This window comes from Cavia porcellus, unplaced genomic scaffold (assembly GCF_034190915.1).
Source record: "Cavia porcellus strain 051 isolate PalLab524CR breed Dunkin Hartley unplaced genomic scaffold, mCavPor4.1 scaffold_5, whole genome shotgun sequence".
In the NCBI taxonomy this organism is placed as follows: domain Eukaryota; kingdom Metazoa; phylum Chordata; class Mammalia; order Rodentia; family Caviidae; genus Cavia; species Cavia porcellus.
In genome coordinates, this window is record NW_026947488.1 from 20,420,328 (window position 1) to 20,433,701 (window position 13,374).

General features: G+C 41.7%; 1 protein-coding gene across 8 annotated transcripts in view; it reads left to right on the forward strand.

Annotated features, from left to right (window-relative positions):
* The window catches only part of Zhx3 (zinc fingers and homeoboxes 3), a 174,334-nt gene that overhangs the window by 153,833 nt on the left and 7,127 nt on the right, over positions 1–13,374 (forward strand). For all 8 annotated transcript variants that reach the window (XM_063248344.1, XM_063248346.1, XM_063248345.1 and 5 more), the window contains one exon: positions 3,849–6,860. In XM_063248344.1, the coding sequence (XP_063104414.1) occupies positions 4,001–6,860 (2,860 nt within the window). In that variant the 5' untranslated portion in view covers positions 3,849–4,000. The remainder of the gene's footprint in view (positions 1–3,848; positions 6,861–13,374) is intronic.

The following is a 13,374-nucleotide window of genomic DNA, read 5'->3' on the forward strand; positions in this document are numbered from 1 at the left end:
TTGTAGGGTAACTCAGAAAGCTTAATGTGTGGAATGGTTGAGAGCACCTGCTTTGGAGCCAGACTGTGACGGTTCTTATTCAAGCTCTGCTACTTTCTGGGGGTGTACCTTTCAGACAGCTACTCTACTTCTCTGAGCTTCGCCTTTCTTGACTATAAAAGGGGATTTGTGAGAATGTTGTGAGAATGAAATGAGAGTATATGTATAGAAATACTTCTTAAGCTATTGGTAAATGATTGCTGGTACTGTCACTTCCCTTACTGCTATTTTGTAATAGGCTATAATTAATGGCTTCCCCACTCCAAGAATGGTTAGCATTGTTACCCTCCTTTATCATTTATTTGAATGACAATTTGGGTCTAATTGGAGACATTTTTGAAAGACACTGCGAGTATTCCAAAAATCAAATCTGTCTACATGTTGTCCACTGCTCCGCCTTAATAAATAAAACACCAGAAACATAATTTATTCACCCTTTCCTTGGGGAAACCCAGTCCCCATCACCAAGTAGCACTTCTGGCCTTGGTTCTTGTACCCTGGAGGCAGAGGCCTGAGTGCTTCTGGACAGCCTGTGCGCTCTTCCTTCGTGGTGGTGCTTCTTCCAGCTGGTTAGTCTGCCTCTTCCTTCTTTCTTGCCAAGCTAGGTGTTCACAGTCACTGCCATTCACCTTTACCCAAAAAATGTCACCAAAGGAAGTCAGGAAGTGCTGCCAAATCATGTCACCTGTATTGGAATTGTAAGGGTGCGTGTGATGACCTTCTTCTGCATTACCGAGTGTGGTAGCTCTGTCACTTACCTTTCTTGGGTTCAGTTTTCTTTTAGTAGTTTTCAGTATATCAAACAGTTATGAAGCTATCCCCACTATCTAATTTTAGAACATTTTTTTCATCACCTTAAGAAAAGACCTTATACCCATTAACTGTCACTTTGTTCCCCCTCTTTACCTTCAGCCATGGCAACCACCAATCTACTCTCTAACTTTAGATTTTCCTTTTCTAGACACGTAATACAATATGTGACATTTTATATTTGCCTTCATTCACTTAGCATAATGTTTTCAGGTTCACCTATGTTGGTGATCATATAAAAACCCCATTCCTTTTTAGTGACTGAGAAATATTTCATTTATGGATATACACAGTCTATTAATTCATCAACTGATAGTCATTTCATTTGTTTTTACTTTTTAATATTATGATAACAGTACTATAACCATTAGCAGACAAGTCTCGAGAAATAGCCAGACTCTTTTCTGAATTGGCCACATAATTTTTGTGTGAAGGTTCCAGTTTTTGGCATCGTCTCCTGTGCTTGTTATCCGTCACTATGATTGTAGCCATCCTGGTGAGTGTAAAGGAGTAGCTTATTTTTGTTTTGTTTTATTCTATATATAGTGGTACTGAGGATTCAGTGGTACTGAGGATACATACTGAGCAAGTACTCTACCACTGATATGTATCCCCAGCCCTTCTTAATTTTTATGTTGAGACAGAGTCATACTGAGTTGCCCAGTCTGGCTTCAGATACCCAATCCTCCTGCCTCTGCCTCACGAACTAATTGAATTACAAGTATGCACCACTGCACCCTGCTTTATTGTGATTTTGACTTACACTGTATTTTCCTACTAGTGGTAGGAAATTTTAAAATGTATTTTAAAATGTACTTATGGATGATTAAGTATCTCCTTTAAAAATCTTTGTTTAAATTCTTTATTCAATTTTAAGTTTTTATTTCTGAGTTGTAAGAAGTTATATATTTTAGATGCATCTTATTGTATACATGATTTTCAAAGCTTTTCACTTTTTCAGTAGTCTTTGAAACACAGAAGTTTTAAGTTTTGATGCAGTTTAATTTACCTATTTTTTCTTTTGTCACTTTTCCTTTCAGATAGTCTGTTTGAAGTCTGCCATGACTTGTCTAAAAATTTGACTTTGATTCCAAATCCTTGCCAATTATATATAAAATAACTTAGAAAGTGATAAATTCATGAAGCTGATAAATCCATGTCTGTGGATTAATCTCAGGAAATAATTTGATAGAAAAAATGTACTACATTCTTAGAGCTGTTCATTTAATTGTGAATCATGAGATTAAGGCATTGAGACCCTCTGCAGGAGAAGTCTGAGTTAATCCATGGTGTACATTAGTAGGCAGTTAGCCAGATACTGTACCTATGAAACCAAGTATTTAAAAGGTTAATAATATCATGTTTAATAAGAAAAAAATGGTAGAACCGGGGATTTTACTCAGCAGCATGAGCACCTGCCTAGCAAGCGCAAGGTTGTGAGTTCAATCCCCGATACCAAAGAAAAGAAAAAGGAAAAGAAAGAAATATCCATTGAAAATATCTATAAAATATTTGAACTAGAGGAAGGGTGAGTACCTATAATTACAGGTTGTTTTATTTTCTTAAATTTCATTTAATATTAATCTTTTATGTTTACAGTTATAAATTAAGTTAAAATACATGTACATGACATTTGGATGGCAGAATTAGTGAGGATCTGTCTATATCTGCATATCTCACTGCAACTTTTTAGAATGATAATTATTTTAATCCTGTTGTGACCCTCATGCTCATCAGGATTAGGTTTAGGAACGACAAAGAAGGACTGGCCATGGTGGCAAACACCTGGAATCCTAGAACTTTGAAGATTCAAATAGGAAGGTCAGGTGTTGGAGGCCAGCCTAGACCACATAGTGAGACTGTGTCTCAAACCAAAAACAAAAAGAAAGCACAAAAAATTGTTGTGTTTGTCTACTAAGATTTTAATAGAACTATTTTAAATTTCTATATATTTTTATATCAAATTTCAAACACTGGTTATAATTTTATTTTAATTTATAATTGCTGTTATCTTAGCCATTAAAGCAATACAATTTACTGAGAAAAAAGGTAATGATTATGGTGATATGTTAGTAGTGTGGCTCATAGAAGCACTTTTCTTGTGGTATCTCATCAGATAATTATTATTACAGTTATTTTACATATAAGTAAGCCAGTCTTTCACCTTTGGAGTGAATTTCAAACCAATCAAAGATTTAATAGGTTTTTTTAAGAAGGAAAAGTAAAGGCACTCAATGAAAAAACAGTAAGCACAGTGAAAGGTCATATGTAGTATGTGCATCCATGGTGTGGCCCTACTTTGAGTTACAGGGCCACAAACTGGGTTTATGAATATTCTGATGCCCTCTGAGGTTTGATGTCATCTCAGTGACAGTGATCCTCAGTATAACCAGCAATTATAAGGCGATCCTTTTCCTGAGGCCTAGAATGGAGTAGTAGGATGACAGTGAGGGAAGGCCGCACAGAGACGCCCCACCCTTACACAATCGGGCAGTCTTCCCACCCAAGCCTCCCCTGCACTTGCACACTGCTGCTAACTTGGTCTTGAGGGCTGGCTTGAGGGACAGAGGCGTCGTCATGTTCTCATACGTGGGAAGGCTGTGAAAAGAAAACCCTTGTTGGCCCAAACATTTAAACAAGAATTACAGTGGGTCTTTTGTTCTCACTCTGACATGGTCAGAATTAATTTAGAGGTCCAAAAGAGAGTGTTTTTGTTTTTGTCTTTAAACAGAGTTACTTAATGCAAACATATGGAGGGGGAAACAACAACAAAAAACATTGCTTAAATTGTCAAGTGGTATTGGAACATCCCCAGGTCATCCTTCAGATCTTTACTCTGTTAGTGACTGAAAGGCACCTGACTCAGATGCCACAGCCAAACTGCTGATGAGATTCTTGTGAAAAGACCTAGGAGATAGAGGGCAAGCAGTGGGGTATCTCTGTAGATCTAAGAAATTGAGATTAAGAGATCTTAATTATGTTTTTTTCTTCTTTATCAGCTTTAATAGGAAAAATCTGCTTTTTGAAATTTACTGAAAAACTGCCCTTAGAAGCTGTTTCTTGCATGCTTGTAAAATAGCTGGCATTTATACTGTACGGCCTGTGGATGGGACAAGCTGTCACCTGCTGATCACCCAGAGTGGTTGTCATCATGGCCAGCAAGAGGAAATCTACCACCCCATGCATGATCCCAGTGAAGACTGTGGTGCTACAGAATGCCATTGTGGAGGCCCAACCTGCTGAGGCCTTGCCTGAAGGACCCCAGCAGGATCTGCCCTCAGAAGCGCCTGCCACCACTAGTGAGGCAGCCCAGAACTCCAGCAACACTGAAGGTTCTGCTCTGGCAAATGGACATCGGAGCATTTTGGATGGCTGTTTATACTCCTGTAAAGACTGTGATTTCAGATCCCAGGATATGACCCAATTTGTGGGACATATGAACTCAGAGCACACAGACTTTAATAAAGACCCAACTTTTGTATGCACTGGGTGCAGTTTCTTGGCAAAAAACCCTGAAGACCTTTCCCTGCACAATGCCAAGTGTCACTTGGGAGAAGCCAGCTTTGTATGGAATGTGGCCAAGCCAGACAATCATGTAGTGGTAGAGCAGAGTGTGCCTGAGAGCACCAGCACTCCTGACCTTGCAGGAGAGCCCAGCACTGAAGGAACTGATGGACAGGCTGAAATCATCATTACTAAGACCCCAATCATGAAGATAATGAAAGGCAAAGCCGAAGCCAAAAAAATCCATATGCTCAAGGAGAATGTCTCCAGTCAGCCTGGGGGTGAGGCCTTGTCAAAGCCATCAGGTGGAGAGACAGAGGTGAAAGAGGGAAACCATGCTTCTGTCAATGGGGCAGCTCCTGTCAGCCAGACATCTGCCAGCTCTGCAAAGCCTCCCCATGGTGCCAATGGGCCTCTGATAGGATCAGTGCCAGTTCTGCCAGCTGGCATAGCACAATTCCTCTCCCTCCAGCAGCAGCCCCCAGTGCATGCCCAGCACCATCCACACCAGCCCCTGCCCACATCCAAGTCCCTTCCCAAAGTGATGATCCCCTTGAGCAGCATCCCAACATACAATGCAGCCATGGATTCCAATAGCTTCCTGAAGAACTCTTTCCACAAGTTCCCCTACCCAACCAAAGCTGAGCTCTGCTACCTAACTGTGGTGACCAAGTATCCAGAAGAACAGCTTAAGATCTGGTTCACAGCCCAGAGGCTGAAACAGGGTATCAGCTGGTCCCCTGAGGAGATCGAGGATGCCCGGAAAAAGATGTTCAACACAGTCATCCAGTCTGTACCTCAGCCCACAATCACAGTTCTAAACACACCTCTGGTTGCCAGTGCTGGCAATGTCCAGCATCTCATTCAGGCCGCTCTCCCAGGCCATGTTGTGGGACAGCCAGAGGGCACAGCAGGGGGACTCCTGGTCACTCAACCACTGATGGCCAATGGGTTGCAAGCACCAAATTCATCTCTGCCCCTGGCAGTCACATCTATCCCCAAGCAGCCTTCTGTGACACCTATTAATACTGTGTGTTCAAATACAGCATCAGCTGTGAAAGTGGTCAATGCAGCCCAGTCACTCCTTACTGCATGCCCCAGTATAACTTCCCAAGCCTTTCTTGATGCTAACATGTACAAGAATAAGAAGTCTCATGAACAGCTGTCAGCTCTGAAAGGGAGCTTCTGTCGGAACCAGTTCCCAGGGCAGAGTGAAGTTGAGCATCTGACCAAAGTGACTGGGCTTAGTACCAGAGAGGTGCGGAAATGGTTCAGTGATCGGAGATACCACTGCCGGAACCTGAAGGGCTCCAGAGCCATGATGCCTGGAGAGCCTGGCTCCATCCTCATTGACTCTGTACCAGAGGTCCCCTTTCCCCCATTGTCCAAGGCCTCGGAAGTGGCCTGTGTCCCAACAGTGGCCTCGCTAGCAAGCCACCCTACTGCTAAACGGCAATCGTGGCCTCAGACTCTTGACTTCACTCCAACCAAATACAAAGAAAGAGCCCCTGAGCAACTCCGTGTACTGGAGAGCAGCTTTGCACAAAACCCACTTCCTCTGGATGAGGAACTGGACCGTCTGAGAAGTGAAACCAAGATGACGCGGAGAGAAATTGATAGCTGGTTTTCAGAGAGACGGAAAAAAGTGAATGCTGAGGAGACCAAGAAAGACGATGAGAATGCCTCTCAGGAAGAACAGGAAGCTGCTGAAGATGAGGGTGGAGAAGGAGAGCTGGCCCATGAGCTGAGGGTTGCTGCTGAAAATGGCTCCCCAGAAATGCCTATTAACCAGACTTCAGCCGAGCGCAAAGTCAGCCCCATCAAAATTAACCTCAAGAACCTGCGGGTCACTGAAGCCAGTGGTAAGAATGACCTTCCAAGCCTGGGTGTCTGTGAGCCTGAGGATGATGGGCTGAACAAGCTGGTAGAGCAACCCCCAGGCAAAATGAGCTACAAAAAGACAGCCCAGCAGCGGCACTTGCTGCGGCAGCTCTTTGTCCAGACACAGTGGCCAAGCAACCAGGACTATGACTCTATAATGGCCCAGACAGGTCTTCCACGGCCAGAGGTGGTGCGCTGGTTTGGGGACAGCAGGTATGCCCTGAAGAATGGCCAACTCAAGTGGTATGAAGACTACAAGCATGGCAACTTCCCGCCAGGGCTGCTGGTCATCACCCCTGGCAACCGAGAACTGCTGCAAGACTATTACATGACGCACAAGATGCTGTATGAGGAGGACCTGCAGAACCTCTGTGACAAAACTCAGATGAGCTCCCAGCAGGTCAAGCAGTGGTTTGCTGAGAAAATGGGTGAGGAAACACGGGCTGTGGCAGACACAGGCAGCGAAGACCAGCACCCTGGTGCTGGAGAGCGTCTGGCAGTTCACAAAGGCCTGGGTGACACTTACCCAGAAGTGTCTGAAAATAATGAGTCGTGGGAACCCAGTGCCTCTGAGGCCAACTCGGAGCCCTTTGACACATTGAATTCCCAGACTGGACTTGAGCTAGGTAAGGAGCACGTGGGAACCATGGCTTTCCTCTGTGGGGGAGGGGGAGAGGAGGAGGCATGCAAGAGGTGGGCGCTGAATTTCTTGCCTTGGGGACATCTGCTGTCCTTAAGGCTGGCTGGCAGTAGTGTTAAGGATCTGATTGCTTAAGGAGACAAACAGCAACAAAAGCCATGGAAGGCTAAAACGGATAAAAGGGTGAGACTGAGTTAGGATTTCTTTTGGGTTTTTTTTTTTTCTTTCTCTTCAGCGTATGCAGGGGAAAGAACATGGAGAACCTAAAGGCATCTAAACTTTTCTAGCACTTCTTAGCAATAGGAGAATAAATAAAACATCATTTAAGTCGGGCAAATCCCCAGTAACTGGGAAGGAGAGAGAGCAAAAGGACATGGAGGAAATTCAACTCAAGTTAGTCAACCAAATGAAAGAGAGCCTTTGATTTTAGACACTGGAAGTGCTCCTGTTTAGTGGTGAAAACCGTCTCAGGTTTCTTTTGTTCTTCTTGATGGAGAAGAAATGTTTATTAGTTGAGCATGGCCGTGCACACCTGTCATCCCAGCACTTGAGAAGCTGAGGCAAGAGGATCACCGTGAGTTTGAGGGTAACCTGTTTCAAAAAAAGGAAAAGAAAAGCAAAATGTTTATTATGTAAAATCACTCCCCTCTTTAACATATATGGAATCCAAAACTTAAATTCTGTTCCTGAGTTTCTCCTGAGTCATATCTTAGTATTACTTACTCATCTCGTTGCTGAGACAAAATACCTGATAGCCAAAGTTAAAGGAGGAAAGGTTTACTCTCCTCACAGTTTGAGGAAGTTTCAATCTAGAGTCAGCTTGCTCCAAGGGAGGACATGGCAGGGGTACAGCAGTTCATGGCAGCTGGAATAATAGAAGACAACAAAACAGCAAAGGCAAAAAGGGGAGGGCAAGCTTCTTTTCCTCCCTTATATATATGCAGGCTACCCGCAGTAGGCAAGTATAGCACTCACACCCCAACCGCAGCACTAGACAATGAACCAATCACAAACTCTAGATTCAGCTGCCTCCAGAAAGCCCCTTCTTGCCCCTATGACCTCCAGACACAAACCATATTATTTAAGACACAGTTGTAAACCCATAGATTAGTCATATTACTGGATGATTTCTATATTCTTTGTCCCACAGTTCCCAGCCTCTCTCTCCCTCTCTACTGTTTTGTGTTTGCCTCCTCATTAGAGGCCCTGTCCCAAGGGATCCAGAAGCCCAAGCAAGAGCCAGGAGAGAAGAGTGTTGCAAAAGCCATGGGCATTGGTGGCTGTAAAGGGCAGCTATGGCCCTGGGTTGGCTGTGGTGGAGTGGTGCTAGAGATACCCAGACTTGTGGAAACTGGTCCTTGGAGACTGTGGTATAGGTTGCTTCAGTGTGGACCCTTGTATTTGATATCTCATTCCAAGAATAAGACCCTGCCCCTCAGATAGACCCAGTTCCTTCACCCAAGTTGCTTTCTACTTAAGACCTCTAAAAAGAATAAAATTACTTTTCTTTCTCCAAATATTTTAAATGCATTAGAGCACAATTTTGAAGTACAGTTAAGATACTGGGTTTTTTTCACTCATTGAAGGAAATGGAGGCTTACATGTCTGCTCCTGTTGGGGAAGGAGTGCCATATTTTCCATCTGTTTAGCATTTTCAGAAGGCCTATTCTTTTAATGTTCACATACTAATGCAAAACGACTCTGTGAAGCAAACAGAGCAAACACCTGGTAGAGCCCAAATCCCTGGTTAGGAGATACGGCAAACACACAGAACTGCTAGCTTTTTGCTTGTATCTCTATCACTTCCAGCCTGTTTGCAGTGAGGAAAGCCTGAAGGGAGAGGCACTTCTCTGGGGTCCAGACTCATCCTGCCTCCTTCAGGGGCTGGTGAATTTCTGGAGTTGGAGCAGGGCAAGGGGAAGCTTGCCTGTGGCTGGTTTGAAGTTTTTCATTGCAAAGCAGGTTATCTGTCCTCTTTGGAAAGCTTTATCCAAGTTGGTTGAAGCGCGCAGAGTTACACTTCTTTTGCCTGCCAGTAGGCCAGGTGTCATGCATAAAAGAGATGATGATGCTTGAATAAGTTTGGTTAAAAAGATGACTTGGAGCCAGATGTGGTGGCACATGCCTATAAATCCCAGAACTTGGGAGACAGAAGCAGAAATGTTGCCAAGAGTTCAAGGCCAGCCTGAAGTACATACTGGTAGCAGGACATTGTCTCAAAAAACAAAATGAGACAAAAATGCTTCCCTGAAAAGCGTTCCATCATAGAAGATGGTAGTGCAGAGACTACCAGTCCTCCATCAGAATAGCTATTAAGCTGACATAAACTGGCTGAACCAAATATTATTGGAAGTCTGGAGCCTAGCTGAACATTTGCAACACATAGAAAAGCTTGATACACAGCATCATCTCTCCCAGCCCTGCAGCTGGCGTCCGTGGTGACTGTGGCCCAGGTTCCTAGTATTTTTTTGTTGCCAGTCTGGGCAGTAATGACTGTGTCTTCTAAAAGTCAGAGTTTTGAGTTTTGATTGCTGAGAACTGTATTTCCTCAGGAGCCAGCATACAGACTGTCACTGTTCTAAAGCCCATGCCCTGACACAATTTCCTAGCCATAGGCAATTTAAAGAGACAGAAAGACTTTTAAGAAAAAGTCCCCCCTTTGGATGAGCCAGATGTGTAAGAAAAATCTTGGGTTACCAAAGAGACTCGAGACAGAAACTTCAGTGACCCCACTGCACAAGTAATACACACTTCGCAAAAATAGTCTGGAGAAGCCACAAAGCTCTCCACAAGCAAAAATGAGCAAAGCTGGAGGTTAAGATAATTATATTTGAATCACCATACATAGTACTCGGAATGTTTAGTTCTCAACAAAAAAATTATAAAGAAATAGGAAAGTATGTCTTGTTCATAGGAAAAAAAATTGACAGACTTGAGGAAGTCCATATATTGGAGTTATCAAAGATGTTAAATCAGCTGTCTTAAAATATGTCTAGTGAGCTAAAGGAAATGATCAACAAAAATCTAAAAGAGCAGGGCAGCTATCCATAATGGAATTGAGAGTATCATCAGTAATGAGATAGAAATGACAAAATGGAATTAAACTGTAGAACTAGAAAGTACAGTTACATGAAAAATTTACAAGGGGAGGAAGGTTCAGCAACAAATTTGATCAGGGAAAAGAAAGGATCTGTGAATTTAAAGATGACTGAAGTTAGCCAGATGTTGAGAAAAAAAAATGAACAGACCCTAAAAGACCTATGAGAAAGAATCATAAAGAATATTTAGGGATAGGGATGTAGCTCAGTGGCAGAAGCACCTGCCTGGTAAGCACAAGGTTCTGAGTTTGATTCCTGGTACAAAAAAAAAATTAAAATGAACTAAGGATAGTGGCACATGCCTATAATCTAGGTACTCTCAGAGGTCGAGGCAGGAGGATTACAAATTCAAGCCCAGCTTGGGCAGTTTAGCAACTTAGTGAGACTGTATTTAAAAATAAAATATAACAAGGGGTTGAAGATACAGCTCAGTGTGAAGGTCATGGATTCAAACTTCAGTACTGAAAAAGAAAAGGCAGAAAACTTTTCAAGTCTTATGAGTGACATGAACATACACATCCAAGAAGCTCTGAACATCAAGCAGGATAAACTCAGAGATTCATTAAGACTCATTAAGACTGTCAAAACCCCAAAACAAAGAGATAATTTTGAAAGCAACAGTAGAAAAGGAAATCGCAATACGCTTAATAGTTGATTGTTCATTGGAAGCCTGGGAGGCCAGAAGACAGTGGAAGGACATATCCAAGGTCCTAAAGGGGGAAAAAACCCTGCAAATCTACTGACCAAGATTCCTTTGTCTGACAAGCTTGTCCATCAAAGATAAAAGAGAAATTAAGGCATTTTCAGATAACAGAAGCTACATGGTTTCATTACCAGTAGACATGCCCTACTAAAAATGATAAGTATTTCAAACTGAAATGAAAGGATAATGAACAGTAATTTTGAAGTCATAAGACAACCATAACACTAATTTATAGGTAAATAAAGCCAGTATCATTGCATTTTATTTAACTTTTGTCTTTTTCCAATATAATTTGTGAGATAAATCACATTAAAAATTATAAATCTATGCCTGTGGTGTAGAGTGTAATAAGATGTAATCTTCAAGAGCTTTCCCTATTTTATCTTCCAGAAAATTGTTTCAACAATCAAGTAAGTATTAAGAAAGGTAGTGATGGAGAAATTAAGTAGCCAAAAACATGGAAGACATAGAAAAACCAAATAGCTAGATGACAGGAGTAAATTCTCCATGTTCTTTTTCTAACTTTGTGGATTAAGTTCTGTTAAAGACAAAGATTATCAGTTTGGACTAAAAGGATCCATCTATGCTGCCTACAAGAAACTCATTTTGAATATAAGACACAAAACAATTGAAAGTAGAAGGATGATGTCTTAGTTACTTTTTACTCATTGCTGAGACAAAATACCTGAAGCCCAAAGTTGGGAAAGGAAAGGTTTATTTCTTACAGTTTTTGGAGGTTTCAGTCCATACTCAGTTGGCTCCAAGGCAGGCGGGCATGGCTGGGCTGCAGTTCATGGCGGCTGCAAACAGCAAGGCAGAAACTGGCAAAAGAGCAAGACACACCTTCTTCCTGCCATTACATCACATCCTGGCTCCACCCCTTTGTGGGTGTAGCACTTGACACCATCTAAGCACTAGACAGTGAACCAATCACAGATGCATAATGCAAATACATGAGACCTCTAGGCCACCAACATAAACCATGACAGATGGAAGAAGATATGCTGTGCAAATAGTAACCAACAGACAGCTGAGGTGGCTATATTAACAGACAAAATGGGCTTTAATCAAAAAAGGCTAAAAAGACAAGGAAGGCTATTATATAGTGATAAAAGGCTTAATACTACAAGACAGAGCTAACATTTATATACCTAACAGAGCCCTAAAATATATGAAGCAAAACTTAACAAAGTTAAAAGGAGAAGTAGAAATGGTTGGAGAACTTTGTACCCTGCTTTTAATAATAAATATAAATAATAGAAGATCAACAGGTATGCTGGCCCAGGCTTATAGTCTCAACACTTGGGAGGCTGAGACAGGATTTAAGACCAGTCTGAACTTAACCTGAATTTAAACCTACCTGAACTACATAGTTAATGCAAGCCCAGTCTGAACTACATAAGAACCTGTATAAAAAAAAAAACAAGAAACTAGAGGACTTGAAAAACAATACAGTTCATTGAGACTTAACAGACACAAAAGGGATGTAAGCAAAAGGGCAAAAACTGAAATACAATACAGATAGAAGCCTTCCAGATCTTGGATTAGGCAATAATTTCTTAAGTCTGATAGCAAAAGCAGAGGCAGCAAAAGAAAAAGTAGATAAATTGGACTATATCAAAATTTTGAAATTTTTATATATCAATGAGTAGAGAGTGAAAAGATAGCCAACAGGGTAAGACAAACATTTGAGAGTCACATTTGATGAGACTAATATTCAGAATATAGGACTTCTGCAACTCAGAACAGACAATTCAACATTGAGCAAATGTTTTAAGTAGACATTTCTCTAAGATATATTAATAGCCAGTCACATGAAAAGATGAAAAACATTATTAGTCATTAGGGAAATATAAGTCAAAACCACGGTGATAACCAGGCATGGTGGTGCACACCTGTAATCTCAGCACTCAGAGAGGCTGAGGCAGGGGGATCTGTGTAAATTTGAGGCCAGCTTGGGATACATGATGAGTTCAAGAAAAGCTTGGAAAATATAGCTAGAACCTGTCCCCAAAAAACAAAATAAAAACAAAATCATGATGAGACTCAAGTTCATCCTTAGGACAGCTATAACACATGAGCACACAAAATAGCATGCACTGTGAGGATATGGAGAAGTTTCGGTGTTTGTGGGGTAGTCTAAAATTTTGGAAGGCAATTTGACAGTTCTTCAGGAGGTTTGATTTAATCTAGCGGTTTGACTCATAGGTGTGTATCCAAAAGGATTGGAAAGAGGAATTCAAGTGTTTGTGCACCAGTCTTCATAGCAGTGTTATTCACAAGATCCAGAAGTTCTCCTAGTGTCCATTGAGAGGTAGACAATCAAAATGCATGGTATATACATACAATGAATGCTGTTCAGCCCTAAAAAGAATGAAATTCAAATACATTCTGTAAGAATGTTCCTTGAAACATGCTGAATGAAATAAGCCAGACACAAAGGACAAATACTGTATGACTGCACATATATGAAGTATCTAGAAGAGGCTGATTTATGGAGGTAGGAAGTAGAATATAGGATACCAGGGTGTGGAAGGAGGGAGTGAGTGTGGGTTGCTGCTTAAGATGGTGTGGTTTCATAACATGGTGAATGTACTTCATACAGTGAGTGGGTCTGAGTCAGAAGCATTGGCTGCCTTCAGCTACTGAATCCGGCACAAAGTGAAACGTTGGTGTCCTTGGTGGGGCAGGAGAAGCAG